The sequence below is a fragment of the Nylanderia fulva genome, unplaced genomic scaffold (assembly GCF_048542155.1).
Source record: "Nylanderia fulva isolate GAGA-0341 unplaced genomic scaffold, ASM4854215v1 Scaffold12, whole genome shotgun sequence".
NCBI classification, from domain to species: Eukaryota; Metazoa; Arthropoda; class Insecta; order Hymenoptera; family Formicidae; genus Nylanderia; species Nylanderia fulva.
Window position 1 is genome coordinate 5,416,833 of NW_028189409.1, and position 20,806 is coordinate 5,437,638.

Here is a 20,806-nt window from a genome sequence, read left to right on the forward strand (position 1 = left end):
ATCAATCGAAATGACTGTATGCAATAAATTACACTGTACTGTATGCAATAAAAAACAAATGTCCATTTATAAGTCTGTTTTTTATTGTTATCACAATTAATAATATTTCAAATAATATACTGATAAAAAACATCCCATTAAGTTTATATTCTTGCATGTTATGAATATTTAATTAAAGAATATTTCTCTTTGGAGAATTTTTTTCTTAAATGAAGAATATCTTTTTGACAGATCTGTGCAGAGTTTTTGTATGAATAAAAATCGTAAAATAAACTTAAAATATTTAAATGACTTTTATTTATGACCGATCACTGCTATGCAATTGTTTAACTATTAATTGTCATGACTTTCATAAAAAATATAATAATACTGCAATTATGACAAAAACACATTATTTCTTATTCGATTCGAATTTTTAATCAGCCTATTGTTAAGTAATCGATATCCTTTTTATTTTTTTTCTACCTAGATTACAATAAATTCCTTAAGGCAACACCAATTCGAGCGATCGCCTCACAATCAGACCCCTCACGAGACACATCCGAGCCCCTGAGAAGCGAGCAACGCGCGCCGGCGCCGGCAAATAGTAGAGGTAACAGGTGGGCGCCGATAAATAAGGCGCGCGTACAATCGAACGGCGGCGGAGTTTACATCTGGTAGTTTGTCGGGTCGGCGGAAGAGAAAGCGGGGCGGAAAGAAGGAACGCGAGCGAGAGCGGGGAAAACCACGCGGCGAGAAAATTCTCTCGTGGACGTGAACGAACGACGATGAGCTCCGACGAGCTGGAATTCGCGCTCGAGAGACGCGATCGATCGCGCACGGACATCGATAGATCGCTTTATCTGCTCTTCGAGGACATATCGTACAGCGTACGGCGAGGAATCCTGACCAAGGGTATATATTTAATATATATAATTAATATAATATAAATAATATGTATACATATATATATATATATATGTATGTATATAATATATATATATATATATATATATATATATATATTTATATTATAATATAACATAAATATAATATAATGTGATACCCCTAATAGTACAACATATTCCGAAAGATATTCAGAGGATATCCAGTGGATATTCGAACATCCTCAGGATGTTCTCTGAACGTCTTCGGGATATGTGTGCTGTTAGGGACATAATATATATAATATAATAACATAATATATATAATATAATATGTAATATAAAATGATATAATATAAATAATAATATAAATAATAAAAAAAAAAATATATATATATATATATATAATATATATAATATGTATATGTATATATAATATTTTTCGATTTTCTCTTATTGGAGAAATGTGTTTGTTATGGCGAGTAAATTATATACGTGTATGTGTGTATGTGTTCAATTAATGCAAATATCGGTGCAATGTGACACGTGTGCGGCAATATATTATAATTACTACTTGAATAATTAGCGGGATTCTTATACAATATATCGCATTATGAAATTTTAAAAACAGCAAGAAGACGGTTCTTTGCAATAAAATACTCATCAATTTCAAATTTATGTATAATTAAAATGTAAATTTTTCTGTTTTTAAAAATGATTCATATCGTAACGCACGTGTTTATCAGCAAATAATCAATTCATAAAATATTAAGCTTTTGTAAAAACCAAAGATACAGAGATAGATGGATGGATAGATAGATAAATAAATAAATAGATAAATTTATCTTTTTTTCTCTGCAAATATTTAAAAATATAATAATAATAAATGTCTCTCTCGTAAAAATATGATGATTGATTGATCAAATACTAAAATATAAGGAATTATACAGAATATATTGTACATAATTACACATTTTTTAAATTGTAAATGCTATCTATGCTAATATTAACACCTGAAAACATCTGAAATTTGCATGATTACAATCGCGGTTTTTTTGTACCTGCACGTACATCAATATAACATTAAACAGCAGTTAACTCTTAATAAAAACAATTCAGTAAAAAAATTTACAATGTGTTTACGAGAAAGTAATGTATATATGTAAAATTTGTTTTTTAAGAAAAGTTTTAAATCAAATTTAGTCGATAAAATCACGCGTAGCAAAAATAATAATAATAATGATAAATATGCACATATTAAATATATAATATATAATTTAATAAAAAAGGAGGATAGAACAAATAATATAACAAATATATATAATAAATATAATATTATGTTGCATTCTTCAGATGAATAATTGTATTAATTCTTGTAAGCTCACAGGGAAAAGAATAACCTTCACACTTTAGAATCAGTCACAACAAATTGTAATTGAAATCTTATCAACGTTGATTTTAGGCGATGAGATTGATAGGAAAAAAAAGATAATAAATTTCATATCCTCGTACGTTGGCCTCGTAAGTATTAAGTCGAGATAAAAATTCAAATGTGAATAATTGCTGTCAGAAATAAAATGCAAAAAGATACGTCAATTATTGCTGAGAATACTTTAAGAAATGTAAAAATTGATAAGATATACATATACGAGCTACTTATTTCGTTCCAAAGTATAACAAATTATAACGTAAGCTTTACTAATCTCAGGATTAAAGTATTTAATTATGAATACATCTTCGAGATAATAAGACATTTTTTCTAGCTGCAAAAGATAATAGAAATTCCTTGAGACAATTTGAAATAAATTTATTTCACATCTTCTCTTTTCAAGGTTTAAAATATTTATATTTCTATAAATATATTATATTTATATTTATATTTATATAAATATATTTATATAAATTTATATAAATATATATTATATTTATATTTATATTTATATAAATTTATATAAATATATATTATATTTATATTTATATTTATATAAATTTATATAAATATTTTTATCCTTAAAAAGAGAGAAAAATATTTACATTTATATCAATATTTTATACTGAAATTAATATACTAATTATAAATGTTAAAATAAAGCTTTGTTACGTTATTAGAGCTCACGTATAATGACTTGCTGATTAGATATTTCTCATTTAAATACTAGTTGTCTGACTGATATATTATAATTAAAATGAGCGATGACAGTTACGTATCGTTATCTACGCAAGCATATAAAGCAAAAGCCACATCTAATCCATACAAATTGATTAATTACGACGCAATTGGGTCACATATTTTTATGTGATTCTCATCATAGCTAAAAATCACTTGAATTAATCGATAAAATTAAGAGTAAATTAATCAACACAAAATATAGATAAAAAGCTATTGACAAAATAAATAGACAAATAGCCAAAAAAAGGTACTACTTATATTACATAAATACAAGTATTAGCATTGGATCGAAATATTGACATTACAATAAAATGTTAGTCTAATTGAGAATGACTTATTGCTCTTTCATTAATTTTTCGATTATAAATCAAAACGCTAATATAATAGATCAACGCAGATTCGCGAAAACGAGAAAGAAGACACAGAAAAATATTTGTGATCTTAGTTAAATTATCAATTATATTTTTTATTAATCAATTATAATTATTAGTTAAAATTAATTTAATTGCAATTAATTAATAATGATTAATCAATTATATATATATATATATACGGAGCAAAAACGATGTATCGCTTTATATTTGTGGTAACAATAATATTATTCGAACACAACAATTTATAATGAAGAGCAAAAAACGATGTATCGCTTTATATTTGTGGTAACAATAATATTATTCGAACACAACAATTTATAATGAAGAGATAATTGTATAAAATATATAATTTATATATATATATGTTACCACAAATATAAAGCGATACATCGTTTTTGCTCCGTGGATATATAAACTTTCACTTGGCGCGTACAACTATAATATTTACTTTGGCCGTATTTAGGACATTGATCATATATTGCGAGAAAAAAAAGTAAATATTAAGTAAAAAAAAAAAATTATTGGATTCGGATAAATATATATTTATTTCAATACCGCCTAATAAATTATTTATTTGAAACTAATAATATTTATATTTATATTACAGAGCCTAGTTAAACTCTTAATTTATACACGCTGGCTTAAAGGCGTTTATTTACCAACATTAATATATATAACAGAGAAAAGTATAGAATCGAAAGGATCTGAATAGCTCAGTTGGAAGAGCAGTCGCCCGGCAAGCGAAAGGTCTCGGGGTTCGATTCCCGATTCTGCGACTTTCGGATCTATATTTTTCTCTCGCACTTTATTTCTTTAGGGGGAATAGGGGATACATGGAATTAAAAATCTCTTGTAGAGATTATTCCAATTTTATATCTTGGCCGTGCCCAAGTAAAAATTTGGTGCCTTGTGCACAGGTATTTAATTCTAACGAAAAAAATTTAGTTTCGTTTAGAATAACGCACTGTCATCCGCGATTTGGCTCTTATTGCCTATCTTATATATGTTAAATTTATACTAATAATATTGATTTGATGTGAAAAATATTTATCAGTTTTGAAAAGAATTTTCTCATATAAAATAAATATTTTTCACATTAAATCAATATTATTAGTATAAAAATAAATAATTTATTAGGCGGTATTGAAATAAATATTTATCCGAATCCAATAATTTTTTTTTCAGTGATATTATCTCGCGAGAGTATATATTTATCCGACCCGTCATTTTCTCACATAAAAACCGTCTACTGCAAGTTTCCTTTTTCAATAAAGGGCAATCATCTTTGCTTTTTAGAGAGAAGAGAGTTACTGCGTGACCTTAATGGCGATTTTCGACCAGGCGAACTCACGGCCATTATGGGTCTTTCGGGTGCCGGAAAATCCACCCTAATGGATATCCTGGCAGGTTTTACGTAAGTAATAAATGTTTTGTCCTACGTCCTGATCAATCTGAAGGACGCAGCAAAGAGACACAATCGGAATGTCTAGAAAACCTTGAGAATCTTGAAGTTCTTGAAACGTTCTGGAATTTTATTGTTTGTTTCCTTTAAAATTGCTGGAAATGTACTTGAATTTTGTAGAACCTTGATTTTATTCGTTGCTTCTAAACATTCAGCTAAAAGAGTCAGCTGAGACTGTTCGAATAAAAAATATTTCATTTTACTTCGTAAATAATATATTATACAATATGTTTTTTATTTACTAAGGAGTCCAAAAATATATGTGTTACGCATAAGTTGTTTATAGATTTTCAAGTGTTCAAATATAATAATGTAAGAGAATATTGTATCAAATATTTGTAATGCATATATTAATTTTCATTAACAATTTATATCGACTTCATTAAAAAATTAAGTTTTCGACTCCTTATTGCACATCTTTATCATACTATTGGAAAATCGTGAAAATTTTCTTGAAATGTCCTGGAAATGTCCTTAAATTTCATTTTCAAATTTTGCTAGACACCCTGCATTGAGTCAATCACAGACTCCCAAATCTTTTCTAACACGTATTTCACATGTGACAGAAAGGTGACAGGAACTCGGAGACTTGTCTGTTTATGGTTACGAATGATTACCTGTTCAGAAAAATGTACACCATGTGTGTGTTTATCAATTTACTTATATATAAATAATTGTCAATTTATACTCAATTTATAATCAATTTGTCAATTTATATAATTAATTATCAGTATATAATTATTTATTATTAATTTATATAATTATTTATTATCAATCGATATGTACATATTAATGTTATACAATTTATAAATATTAATTAATTTGCAAAATTTTATTCTTTATCTTTCTTGTCAATATCAAAAGAATTTAGCGGGATAACAGAAAGACACGTGTACCAAGAAAAGAAAAACTGTGTTCTTTCAAAATTAATAGTCTCGGACCGAAAAAAAATTAATAAAATGCTGGTTTTATCGGTGAATAGGAATTGCGGATTTTTCTTCAAAAAAGAAAAACGTCCAGGAGGTGCACGATTTGAAGATTTTGAATCGAAACGTCAATTCACAAAACAGCCTTGAATAGTCGTGTTATCTGTGCACGTAATCTTTATTATCACCTCTTTTTAGCTTTGAGGTCGTGCGAATATATTGCGAGACCTTCCTCCCGGACACGCATCTTATTACGGTTTTATGATAATATAGTCCTACGAAAGAATAGACAACGATTGGATCGAAAACAAAGTCGAGTGCAAAGTCACGGTACGCCTGCACCAACTTGCAAGGTCGCAGTATATTTTTTTTTAGTCGGAATTTGCAATTTAGGTGCACATTTATCTATTACATGCGTAAAGATATTTTAGCTCGCGCTCTAAAACAAGTCTTATCATTTTCAGCGCACTTATATCTTGTTCCTTATTCTCTTCGGCATTCCTATACGCAATCTTAGTTTTTTTCTCGTTCAATGTCAGCTCTTATTAAGTTGATACTTTGTATATACATATATATCGCACACCTGACAATTTTATAATTATCACATTGTCTTTCACTCCTATAAGTATCATATGTAGAGACAATTTCCTATTTTTTTTATGAACAATCAAGTTTAATTAATTATAATAATTATAAAAATATATATGTATAATTTCCATTTTAATCAGACAATTATTAATTTTAATTTTAATTGTCGAGAGTGACATAATTATATTATAAATAGATGTACGTAAGTCAGCAACAGATTATTGTTCATCTGACAGGATAACTTCGGTCACCGGGAGGATTCTGGTAAACGAACGGGAAAGAGACATGTCGGAATTTCGAAAATTATCCGCTTACATAATGCAAGACGATAATTTACAACCTCTTTTAACGGTGCAAGAAGCGATGTTTGTCGCCGTTGATCTCAAGCTCAAATTGAACCGACGTCAAAAATCGCAGAGGGTAGGTTTCTTTTATAATAATACTATTATTTACGGATCTTTTTTTTTATAATGAAATTATTAACGTGGAAGAGAGAAGGAGAGAGGAAAAAATATATTATTATATAATAATTATTTTTCACGGAGAGAAACCATGAACCCTCTCCTCCATTGTATTACAATAATAATAAAATGTAATAACTTATTGTAAGATTAATAGATTGTACGCGATTATAACAACGCTCATATGAATGACGATAGTTAAGAGTTAATTAATTTTACGTCAGATCGACGAAATATTAACAGTGATGGGTCTTGACGTATCTCGTTACACGCTTACCTGCAATCTCAGCGGAGGTCAGAGAAAAAGACTCGCCATCGCGCTCGAATTGATCAATAATCCGCCAGTCATGTTTCTCGATGAACCTACGAGGTAAAAATCGGATGCTTATCTTGTCGGTTATTGTTTTATCTCGTCTCCTCTCGAAATTATTCGATCAATGCCCAAGTAGCAAGCGTACGTCATCAGACGTCAGATGACGTCACTTTGACGTTTAATGACAGTTTGCTACCTGAAAGATCCACGATTATATTTTGATGTTGTTCCTTCTAGTGGTTTAGATAGCGTCGCATCGAAGCAATGCTTGGCACTTTTGAAGCAATTAGCCCGAGAGGGACGGACTATAATTTGCACGCTTCATCAACCGAGCGCGACGCTCTTTAATATGATTGATCATCTTTACGTAGTAGCTGACGGATATTGCGTTTACACGGGCAGCACGCAAAATTTGGTGCCATATTTAAGTAGTCTAGGATTACACTGTCCAACACATTTTAATCCCACTGATTTCCGTAAGTTTCAAGCTATTTAATAGATTCTATATCGAATGATACTTAAAAAATCAATGATACTTTATTGACACATTCTAATATAATTTATTCTACATAATAAATTATATACATATAATAATAAAATTATATAACATATTTATATAATACATATTTATTTATATACTAAATATAAATTAATTATTTAATTAAATAATTAATTGATATTTATTATATAAATAAATATATTAATGTATAATTATATATAATGTAATTAGACATGTTAATTTTTTGTGAAATAATTTTTTTTTTCAATTAATGTTCAATTCAATGATATTGAACTTGGAATTCTCTCTCTTCTCTCCAGTAATGGAAATATGCAATGGTGATTATGGTCTTCACATATCCAAGCTAGTGGAATCGATAGAGAATGGCAAAAGTAACGTATGGAGGTCGGCGAGAGCTCTTCGCTTGAATGAAGAAATTATGATCTCGCAACATATTTCTCCTGTAAGATTGTATTCCTTCGAAACGGAATTCAAACAGACGCCGCATTATGTCGCCAGTTCCTGGAAGCAGCTTTGGATTCTTATCAAGAGAAATGCGATTAAATTAATTCGTGATAAGGTAATGTTGCCATATAATATGAGTCATATCTTTTGTATTAAAATATTTTTATTATAAAATTATATTTATCATATTTCCGCCTAATATGTTAATTCATTTTCAAATAATGTTCGACATTTTTTAACTGATATTTTTAATTCAACGTTTTTAATTATCCCAAATGAATTTTTTTCAAACAAAAACTACACAAAAGATTTACTTATTATATATGTTTGTAATGATTGTATTTGAAAATTTTATTAATTCGGACGTCATATATAATCAATCGATTTATGTATCGATTATGTATAATTTTTTTACAACATCGTTGATAAATTTTAAATTCTTTTTTACAATTTTTCATCTGTCTAGGTCTTAACATGCACACGGATCACGATGCATCTTGCGATCGCTTTGCTTGCTGGCACCTTATACTTCCGAATCGGTCAGGATGCTGCTTACGTATTAGACAATTTAAATCTATTGTTTTTCAGCGTTATGTTTCTCATGTACAATGCGTTTAGTGCTACAATGATTACATGTAAGTTTCTATTTGCGTTTAGCAATTTAATCTCAACAACACGAAAAAAAATTAGCTATCATAGCTAATTTTAAAACTGTTCTTATATTACACATAAAATTTAGTTATCATGCTTAAATTTTAGCTCTATGATAACTAATATATTTTAATATATTTTAAATATTATTAATATTTTTAGCTATAGAATTCTCTGCTAAAAAATATTAGTTTTATAGCTCAAATTTAGGCATGATAACTAAATCGAGTTATGATGTAGGGCTAAAATTTAATTATGGTGGCTAATTTTTTTTCGTGAAGCGACGAGCTTTATACTTGATATTATACTAATACATAACAATATAAATCTTTCGATATATACATATAATTAAATTTTATACGCAGTTCCTACGGAATTACCGATTCTCAGGCGCGAGCATTTTAATCGTTGGTACAAACTACGAGCGTACTATCTGGCGAATAAATTGGCTGATTTTATTGTCCAATTTACTGGCACATTTATTTATACCATCGTAGTATATTATATGAGCGATCAGCTTCCCGAAAGCAGAAGATTCGGACTATATATGCTCATGTGCCTCGCCATTAGTCTGGTCGGTCAAACGATCGGGCTTATCATAGGGTCTGGTTTAAAAGTCCAGGTTTGTTTATTTGATTTTTTGTTTCTAAGATTAATTCATCGTTTTAAATTTGCATTTTTATCGAGAGAGAATTTTTAACGAAATTAGAGTAATAGACACGGGTATATTAATTCGTTCTTTTTTCCTTTTTTTATCTTGAAGGAATTGAAAAATATTCGCTTATTTGTTTATAATAAAATAAAATACTGAAAATTAATAGTAAAATTAATTTGTGCAAATTGTTGCAAATGCTTTATTTTCAGAATAGCGTAATTTTTGGACCACTTGCAGTAATGCCGTTCGTGTTATTTAGCGGTTTTTTCGTACGTTTGAAGGATGCACATCCTTATTTGCATTGGCTGTTTCACATGTCATTCGTGAGATACGGTTTTGAGGGGCTCATAACGGCGATTTACGGGTAAGATCTATGATATATTTTTCCCTTGATATTTTAACAATTGAGCGACAGTAATCTTTGCAATATTTCTTTAAAAAAGAATTAAATCAAACTTTTTCCTCTTAAATAAACTATCGAAATATGAAGAAATGTCATTTATAATCGTAGCTACGATCGTGCGAAGTTGAAGTGCTCGGCGGAATATTGTCACTTCGCTGTTCCCGAAATATTTGTCTCGGAACTAGGTATGAAGCATGTGGATTATTGGTTAAACATGACAATAATGATACTACTGTGTATTGCCTTGGATATTGTGGCATTTATTATATTGAAAATAAGAATTAAGAAACGCATATAGTAGATATACGATATATAATTTAGAGTTTAAAAGGGCTTTACATAAAAATGTCGCAGATATAAAAATGTGCCAGGCAACTAGTGTAAATATACAGAGGTCTCAGAGGGTTTACTTGTTAAGACTGACTTATCTCTTGTTGAATCTAAACAATTGTAACACTCTTATATAATGTATATACATGCAAATATTTAATTATAATATTATATATATATATATACACACACACATATATATATGTATTTAATTATAATAAATGTATATAATATAATATTGTATAATATATAGGTACATGCAAAAAAATTATAATTATTTGGTAATTATTATTAAACTATTATTATAATTATTATTAAATGTTGACAAACAAATAAAAAAGTGTGTATATTTGGTTTGTTAAATTTAATCGTAATATTATTCCGAGATTTATTCTTTCAATATAATATACATATATCTATAACTTTAATATAAAAATCCATTTTAATTAAAATGTGTATTTTTAAACAGATGGAATTAAAATTTTGTCATCGTGTGTTATATGTTGTTATTTTTTCTAAACGTGACTAGAAAAGCAAATTTTGCTAAAAAATATATATTTTTAGAACGGGCAAAAAATAGTTATTTTAGAAGAATATCAATTTTTATGTTATGCAATAAACTGCATAAGAATCGTATATTTTTTTTAATTTAGCATATGGACACGTGTCTGTCAAGTATGATGCGCAAAATTTGTTATATAATTTTTCCGTAACGAAAAACGTAATAATTATTCGTACGTTTGTAAAAAATATACGTCAATTTAAACAAGAAATTAAAAAGAATTATAACTTGAATTTTGCATCTCTTTAACATAAAACGTAATCATTTATCATTAAATCATCATACAATCATTTAGCATATAAAATTCATGGAGTCTTTTTACTTTGTTTTGCACAGTTATAAAACCTGTATGCTTTTTATCTACCATCTAAATTATTTAAAAAAAACTTATACCAATTAAAAAACAAAGTCAACATCTCTCTCTCTCTCTCTCTCTCTCTCTTTATCTTTCTTAATAAATATATAATAATGCATGATATAACAGTTTAAAATTTTCGAAACTGTGTGAAATTTTTATTTTCTTGACAATAGAAAAATAATTTAATTTAATTTAATTTGAAAAGATAATTATTATATTGTAGTTAATGTTTAGTGTTGTCGTTATCCCTCGTTTATCTCTCTTCTTATCTAAAATAGAGGATATTTTTGTGGTAATATTTGCTTAGTTTTATAGATACAGATTGTGGTATCGATTCGCATAAGATCAGTCGCGAACGTCACCACGAGAACATTCAGCAGAATTGTATATTATTATTTATGAGACCATCTGTTTGTGAAACGCTCGGTGTCAACGGTGTCAACAGACATACGAACGCGCCTCTGTCAGTTGCGGCCAAGAATTCGCAAGTAAAGCTTAGCGTGTGTATTCGTCTTCCATTTGATCAAAGAATAAGCGACTAGAATTTATGAAGCAAAAGACTTATGTAATTATATATAGTAGCATGCAGTCGATCGAGAGTATAAGATAAGCATTGAAAGTGTCTAGGTCGCATTGTTGTCTAATAAAAAATTTAAAAGAGAATTGGCGCCGCATTTTTATTTGTGTTCGTTCGTGAAGGCTTGTGTATATAATAGTGTGAGCATTTGTAATCAGTTAACGGAACACTTGTTTAACGAAGCGCGAGAGATGTTGGACGCTGACGATAATAATGACGCGACAGTCAACATGCTCGACCGTAGTTGCCCAGTTCAGCTGAGTGAGTCGGAAAAACTGATGAGAAGACTCATGGAGGAAGAACGGAAGTCACAATTGTACATCGAATTTAAGAATCTCAGCTACTCGGTTTACCGTAAAGGTAAATATACACTTATTTGGCATATTGCCCTTCATATGTAGAAAACACCAGTCTCTCCTGACCATAGATGTAGGACTTCTAGGTGAAGCGCAAGATATACTTTTTTAGCCGAAGAAATGAAGCCAGAGAAATAAAGAGAAAATTGACAATTGCACGATCATCGGATCAGCTATTTTGGTTGGCAATTTTTTCCAGCTCCACTTTCCCTCTCAAACGCTTCATCCATACCCATACAGCACACAAGTTTGCAGCAATATTGCAGAAATATTATATAGGCATAAATTTGCAATATAGTTTAAACAAAGTTGCAGCAACATTTCAGAAATATTATGAAAATAAAATTCACGCAAAAAATATCAGGTACAGACCATTCAGTCCGATCATGTATTTGACACATTTTCAATAATCCAATAGTAATATTACATATATATATATATATATATTTTTTTTTTTATTGCATTATTGCTGCAATGTTATAGAACAATAAAAGCGAACATTTTACCATTGCTGCAACATTTCACAATAATATTGCAATGAAATGTTGTCACAATGCTGCTGCAATCTTGTAGTGCTGTATGAGTAGTTATTTGTACATCCATGCTCTTGATGGTTTCACCACTGAACTGCATATTATACTGGAATGCAAACTGGCCGTGTACACTTGTAAGTGGAAGAGGAGAAGGATAATTATATACTTTTTTTGGTATACATCTCTCCTTCTAACATTTTACGCATGCGTATATGTACGACTAAGAGATATATGCCTCGATTTTGCTCTTTCTTCGGGTGGGGATAGCTGCGGTTCATGTTGCAGTATACATATAGAATTCAGTGATCTCTAGTAATAACTCAAATCCACTAACAAAGCGATGCTGCGCCATTTGCTTAAGGTTGTTCTATGTGAGACGCAAATCGATCGCAAGCACCCGCAAAGCTTGCTCCGACAGCCAACCTGAAGAGTGAATAGTATCATTGAAGCTTCTGATTGGTCAAAACAAGCGTCTACTTGATAGAAACGTTTGCTGTTATCAAATATGTAAGTCTGTTCTATTCTGCACTAGCTGCACTAATTCACACACAGAATTTATCTTCTTTACTTAACATTAGAGAAGAAAAAAGATAAACTCTGAATTAGTGTATAGTCAGAAAACAGACCTATTTTTAAGTTCTACCCCAGACAAAGACGTTTTAAAATGTCTTTTGGATATCATATCATAAGATTTTTTAAAGATGTCTTCAAGATTTCTTAATGATGTTTTGCTTCAATCTTATAAATTCATATTGCGATATATTCTTTTTGCGTTTGAATCCGCGTCTCTAATAAAGTTCAAAAGATTTATCTGTTATGTGGAAATCAGCGGATTCTTAAGCATTTATCAGGATCACCAAATTTTCAAATTTCTTTCTCTCTCTCTCTCTCTCTCCTTTTTTTAGAAGGTCACGCATATATATAAAAAATTTAAAAAAAAATTCACCAACATTATTCTAATGTTATTATTTACATGTATATTGTAAAGACTTCATTTCTTGAACCAGTTATGTTATCAACATTTTTTTATACATATAACACAAATAAATATTCAACAGACTCGTTAAACTTTTTTTTTAAGTTGAACGCGTATTCTTGTGAAAAAAAATATAATGTTATTATAAAAAGGAAGTATAATTTTCAATGCAAAAACCTTGATTACAATGCGCATTAATTAATGATTCATTATCAATCTCAATTATATCGCAAAACGTATATGCAAGCAAAAAGTTTGATGAACTATAAACATTTAAAATAACATTACAAATTATGTGTTGATTAAAATAGTTGTTGCAACATTAACATATTTTAATCATAATAACATATATAAAAAATGTAAATGTAAAAAATAGGCATACATTAATAATTCTATTCTCGTTCTGTTCGTCAATTTCAAATTGTCATTAATTATATATATATTCTAATTTCACATTTTTGTATATAGTGCAATGAGGATTATATCTAATAAATAACAACATAGAAATTTGCACTTGCAAATTTTTATTACCTGAAACTTCATCTGCATTGCATATTGCATTCTTGCAATTAAAGTGTCAGCTAATATTTTATTGCAATAATCTCCTTGAAAATCATCATGTCATCACTTTTAAGTCTCCATGTTTTTTTTGCCTTTGACTTTCGGATCAACAGTTCAATCCACAAAGTTATCAATGTTACATATGTGCTTGCTTTTTTCAGAAGTTATTTAACATTTCATTGCATGTTAATTTTTGTCAATTTTTTATCAAATTATACGCTATATATCTCTATTATAAAATAAAAAAATATTTAATTTACAGTTATATATTACAGTTAAAAAAATTAGAAAAGATAGAAGATACATAGTTCTGTTTTTCTTCTTTGAGTTACACTCATGTAACATGTAATTCCTTTGAATTAAAATAAATAACAGAAAGTTATTAATAAAGGAATGTCCAATTTTAGGGATCAAAAAGATGATCTTACACGATGTGACCGGACACTTCAGAAGTTATTTAACACTTCATTAAATATTAATTTTTATATCAGTTTTTTATTAAATTATTCGCTATATACTCTTTTATAATAAAATATAAAATCTTTAATTTACATTTACATATTACAGTTAGAAAAAAATTAGAAAAGATAGAAAATACATATATATATATTTCCGTTTTCCTTCTTTGCGCAGTTACATTCATGTAACTCCTTTGAATTAAAATAAATAGTAGAAAATTATTAATGAAGGAATGTCCAATTTCAGGGATCAAAAAGACGATCTTACACGATGTGACCGGACACTTCGAACCCGGGAAAGTGTCAGTGATAATCGGTCCTTCCGGCGCGGGAAAGTCGACGCTGCTGAAAATCATCTCGGGCGAGCGATGGGTCAATGTCAACGGCACCATTTATGTAAACGGCGTCGAACGAAACAGAGGAACATTCCGCAAACATGTATGTTACGTGCCGCAACAATTCGAATTGCTGCCGCTTCTCACGACGAGGGAGACCCTCTATATAGCGGCTAGACTGAAGATGAACGTCAAGCAAAACGAGCAAGCGAATGCTCATGTGATCGTAAGTGCGAACAGGATGGAAAGATGCTTAAAATCCTGTCGATGCATAATTTTTTTCATTTTTTCATCAATACACATTTTACAAGACATATATTTCTTTTTATTCCTTATATTTTCTTTGGTTGTATTTTTATGTCGTCGCTTCTATCTTTGTATATTAAGAGTGCCTACCAATGTTTTATTTCATTGTAATTTGTATACAAAAAAAGGATTGCTATCCCGGATTAATTGAATAAATAAATAAATATCACTGTAATAGTAAGTTCCAAAACATTCTTATATAGTATCTGAAGTTTTTTAAAGTATCTGTTCAAATACCTGTTTGACAGAAGCTTCATAAATAATTCATTGGGTTGTGCTGAAAATATAGCTATTGAAATTATTTGTGAGAATTATAGTATCTGTTAGTAATATAATTATTAAAAAACACTCAAAAAAGCAAATTTTCTGCAATCTTTGAATATTAAACACGAGCATATGATAATAAAGCTATAATAAAGTAAAATAATTTTTCTTTGTCAATTTGGCTGCAATAAATTTCTTAAAAAAGTGACATAAAAAAACTCCAATTACTTTTTATTAAACTATGTAGTTTCCATCATCTAAATCGTTGATCATCAATTATTTTTTTATTTACTGCACGTTGGCGCCACAAAGTAAAGTGCGCATCGATACATCAAAGACTCTGAATTTCCTTCTGAATTATTTCAGGTAAACGAGATCGCAGAGAGTCTCGGTTTAACGAATTGTCTAGACACGCTGACGAAAAAGTTGAGCGGAGGTGAACGCAAGAGACTCGCCATCGGTGTGGAAATGATTGAACCGTCCGTTTTTTTATTAGACGAGCCGACGAGCGGCCTCGATAGCGCTGCATCTAATCAAGTATGGTTCATGGAAGAATTTAATAAATACATTATTCGAAATGTCATATATATATATATATATTAATAAAAAATTCTCACATTATTAAATGATATAAAAATTCTTACATATTAAATGATATAAAAAAGTTCTTATGTATATTATATGTGATATAAAAAATGTTAATTTTTTTATATCATTTTTTAAGATGTAATATGCTAAAATTTCGGGGATGAATATTTCAATAGCTCATTAACGTGCTGCATAATATGGCGAGAGCGAACTGCACCGTGATTTGCGCGATACATCAACCTAGTAGTCAAATGATCTCGCAGTTCGATGACATTATGGTACTTAATCGAGGTAGATGTATGTACTGTGGTCCGAAAGACGAGATACTTAACACATACGAGAGCGCCGGGTTCACATGCCCGCGCTTCTACAACATTGCTGAATTCGGTAATTAATTAATTATTGCTTCTGTCGATGCAGCATGAGGAATATAAATCATCGAAAAAAAGTAAAAAAATAGCGTTTATTTTTTTTGCGTTTACATACATTATTTTTCGCAATATTTTGGACTTTAGATTGATCTCTTACTAATTGCAAAAATTTTTATTAATTTTAAAAACTAATGTGAAAATTGACACTTTTGATCGTTATCAATTTTTCAATGTTTTTAATTTTTTAATATCGAATGTCTCGTATTTAAATCTAACATTGAGACAAGCGGAAATGAGTTATTAACTTAGGAAATTAAAGGATAATATACATGCAATAGTGAAATGCAAGATTTTTTCTATAATTACAGTACTGGAAGTAACAACCGAACAGAGAGATGAAGATTTAGAGAATCTATACAAGATATGTCGTAGTCAATATGAAAAATACAAATTGCGTCATAAAAATGGTAAATAAATTAATATATATGTATATCTTTAGATATAAATCATTACTTGAACTTTTTTTGATATTATCTATTTCATAATTCATTTATCTTATCTTTGTATTAATAATATAACAACATCAAAGATTGCAAGATAGAGAATATAAAGATCAGCGAGAAATTTCAATCGATAATCATCAACGAATTTTGCAGAAACAGACTCGGATGCGATTTGTTCCAACCAGAATATCGAAAGAGATGACGTGGTTGGTCACGCAAATAATACTAAAAAGCAAAGATTATCTACGTGGCAACAACAAAAAATATTATTTTCAAGAGCTTTTATTTGCATCAAGCGTGACACCGTGAGTAAGAAATGATCTATAAGACACCGAAATTATTTGTACAAAATGAAAAGAAAAATATTGTCCCTATATTTTAGATCATGACAAAGGTGAGATTTGCGATGCACGTTATAATAGGACTGCTCTTAGGAACATTTTTTTATGACTTTGGCGATGACGCGGAAAAAGTGCAGAGCAACATGGCTTATTTATTTTTTATTCTGCTTTTTTTATATTTTACAAATTCGATGCTGGCGATTTTAATGTGTAAGTTACGCATAAATCTTTTTCCTAAGATTTTATCGACTTTTAAGCATGTGTTATAATTTTTTGTTCTTTATCAGTCATCAAAAATGACTAAATAAAATATTATCAAACGATTTTCCGAGTTAAATAGAATTTGATAAATTTTAAAGTGACATTTTATTAAACTCTTGCCGTGTCAAAAACTTGCATCGTGATAAATACATAGGTTTTATGCAGTAAACTTGAGTTTTCTAAATGTTATATTGTATTAAGCATGGCCTCTTATTTATACAATATGCATGATTGCAGTTCCCACAGAAGCGGCAGTATTTCTACAGGAACATTTAAATAATTGGTACTCCTTCAGATCTTACTATAGCGTAAAAATATTAACAGATCTTCCGATGCAAGTACGTTCTTTAATATAATTTAATATAATTTTCTTTACTATATGCTTTATATTTATATAATTTTTTTTACTATGCTTTATTTAATATTATATAGTAAATACTATACATAGTACTTGTGTAAGTACTATAAATACTACTTGTGTATATTATTTATATTTACTATATATATATGTATATATATATACATATATATATAATATACTATACAATACTAATTTTTTTATATATATAGAAGTTACATAATTATACATGATTTTGCTCTTATTTTTAAAATAATCGAATAAAAGACTTTGCTTTAATCTTTAGATACTTTGTTCCTCATCCTTCTTGTTTACATCATATTACTTGTCGGGACAGCCAATGGAATCGAACAGGATTTTCGGAGTGTGGATTGTTGGCGTGTTGATAACAATTCTTGGGCAAACAATCGGAATTTTGATGGGTGTGGCTTTCACGCTTGAGGTAACAACATATATATAACACTACAATGTACTTTTATAAAAATTAACAGATGATTTATTTACGATAAAAATAAATTTCAAATTAGTCCATCAATCAGTTCGTATTTTCCAAATCATGTACTGCTCATTATAAAATATCATAAAAATAACGTCGTATAATAAACATAATATTTCTTCAGATGGCTACTTTTTTAACAACGGCATTAAGTATACCATTTTTGCTGTTTGCCGGATTTTACTTGAAGATAGGGGAGATGCTGGTGTTCCTGCAACCTTTAGGCACCCTAAGTTTTTTCAGGTATGCACAAAAATATACTTTTATTCCATTCAAAGCGTTATTCCTAGCTTATTCTAATTATTTTTTTCAGTTACTTAAAAAAATATGCATTTTTTATTACAGATACGCGTTTGAGGGATTAATGCAGGCGATCTACGATTTCGATCGACCAAATTTACGTTGCATACAAACTTTCTGCTATTTTCGTTCTCCAAACGTCATTCTTTCAGACTTGGGTGTGCCTACGGTACCGTTTTTTGTAACTTTAATAATACTCGGCTGTTGGATATTCCTCACACATGTTGTCATCTATGTGGTGCTTTGCTGGAAAATTTATTACGCGAGAAAGTGATACATAAAATTACTTTTACTGATGAACATTTACTTACATATACATGTATATATGTAAATACATAAAGGGAAAAAATTTGTTCCACGATTATTTTTGTTTTCAAATTAATCGTAGAACGTAAATCTTTTTTCTGTTGACAAACCAAAGAAATTATGAAATAAGAAAAATGTAAAATATTGTGAATATAAATTTATTTTGTTTTCTATATTTTTTTATAATTTTATAACTAATTAGATTTTACTGCAATAATTAATTTAAGATATATTATAACAAAATAAATTAAATATAACAGTATTATATAAGATAAAGTATTTCAAAAATAGTCATTAAGCCAACGACTTGATAAAGCTGACGTGATTATCAAACGGGCAGTTTAAAATTTCTTCCTTTTCTTTTTTTCTTTCTTATCTTATTTTTTTTTGCATAGATATACATAAAATAAAATAACAACTAATATAAAAATCTGTACGTTTTTATATAACGCTGTATTTTTGAAGCCCCGTTACTTGTTTAGATAATTTTAGTCTCTTGTCAGATACTTAAAAATTAATATTATTAAAATATTTTACTAGATATTTGTTATACATGACATTTGAAGAGGTAATTATTTAATTTGTTGCGAACAATAAACAATGAATTAAAAAATCAAATCAAGTGAGAAGATCAATGCATGTCACATTTATATACGTCGCCAGCTTATCGAGAAACAATTCGGACATGGGATTATTAATTAATTCCAATAAGCATTTTTTTGTCATGAGATCAATGTATGTCACATTTATATACGTCGTTAACTTATCGAAAAACAATTCGGACATGGGATTATTAATTAATTCCAATAAGCATTTTTTTTGTCTTTTACTTAATCTGGCGAATCTCGTACATATATATATATTCATATAAGCCAAATGTCGTGAGGTTATATTAAAATATATTGCAATGTGTATACATTAAATTAGTCAAATAAATGATTGATTAGGCAGTATTGAAATAAATATTTATTAATTTAATAATTTTTTTCAGTGTATGTCTCGCGTGTATATAATGACAGTTTGTATCACGAATGACACGTTCTTTCATAATTAAAATAGTTTAAAGCACTAGCGGCGGTAATTAATTAATTTCTTCATAATTTTAAGGTCGAGTATATTGTTGTGTCATATGTTACGTATTTTTTATTTTTTATTATTTGATGTAGGGATATTTTGTTTCATGCTTTTCCATATTTCTAAACGCGCTCGTTAATTTTATAATAATTTTTAATAATTAAAAGCGAAAATTAATTTTTTCAAAAATGTAGATGTCGCCATTTAATTTGTTTTTCGTGTTTATCTTGAAAAGGCCGCGTCTTAAATTTGTATCTTTTTAATAATAAAAGAGTAATAACAAATTTGAAAAAAATATCATAATTCGTTCATCGAAAAACATATGACATTGTGTATTATTATTGTAGTTTATTAACGTTAGTTAATGTTTAGTGTTGTCGTTGTTCCTCATTTAGCTCTTTCCTTATTTGAAATACAGAACATTTTGCAATAATGTTTGTCTTAGTATTATATAAATACAGATTGTGGTATCGGTTCATATAAGATCGCAGTCTTTATGCAAGCATTATTAACTACTTAATTGATCTACTTAACACACTGCTGGGTCGGAGAGACCTTGCTCACAATCAGTCAGAAATGAATGATCAAATCGACGTCGACGATGAATTGACGTCGATTCATTTCTGGCTGGGTATGCATATTGAATTATGTATATCTCGCATTGTATTGCACGAAGAGAATAAATAATTTTTTTTTCAATTGATACGTCAAAGATTAAAGACTAATACTGTGCAGTTCAAATTACTCCAAATGTTTTTGCAA

The 20,806-nt window shown here is 28.9% G+C and overlaps 2 protein-coding genes across 2 annotated transcripts; both read left to right on the top strand.

Annotated features, from left to right (window-relative positions):
- Positions 1 to 616: 616 nt before the first annotated feature.
- Positions 617 to 11,795, top strand: LOC114935353 (ATP-binding cassette subfamily G member 4). Its single transcript, XM_029308175.2, has 10 exons — positions 617 to 894; positions 4,704 to 4,821; positions 6,620 to 6,803; positions 7,069 to 7,214; positions 7,395 to 7,633; positions 7,977 to 8,236; positions 8,588 to 8,756; positions 9,138 to 9,394; positions 9,637 to 9,791; positions 9,939 to 11,795. The coding sequence occupies exons 1-10, from the start codon at positions 768 to 770 to the stop codon at positions 10,126 to 10,128; spliced, it is 1,845 nt and encodes a 614-aa protein (XP_029164008.2). The 5' UTR covers positions 617 to 767; the 3' UTR covers positions 10,129 to 11,795.
- On the top strand, positions 11,708 to 19,933 carry LOC114935223 (ATP-binding cassette subfamily G member 4-like). The gene is made up of 11 exons (XM_029307959.2): positions 11,708 to 12,017; positions 14,789 to 15,102; positions 15,813 to 15,983; positions 16,211 to 16,421; positions 16,774 to 16,872; positions 17,062 to 17,213; positions 17,291 to 17,459; positions 17,748 to 17,848; positions 18,155 to 18,310; positions 18,489 to 18,607; positions 18,710 to 19,933. Exons 1-11 carry the CDS (start codon positions 11,849 to 11,851, stop codon positions 18,936 to 18,938), a joined length of 1,890 nt encoding a protein of 629 aa, XP_029163792.1. The 5' UTR covers positions 11,708 to 11,848; the 3' UTR covers positions 18,939 to 19,933.
- Positions 19,934 to 20,806: the final 873 nt, after the last annotated feature.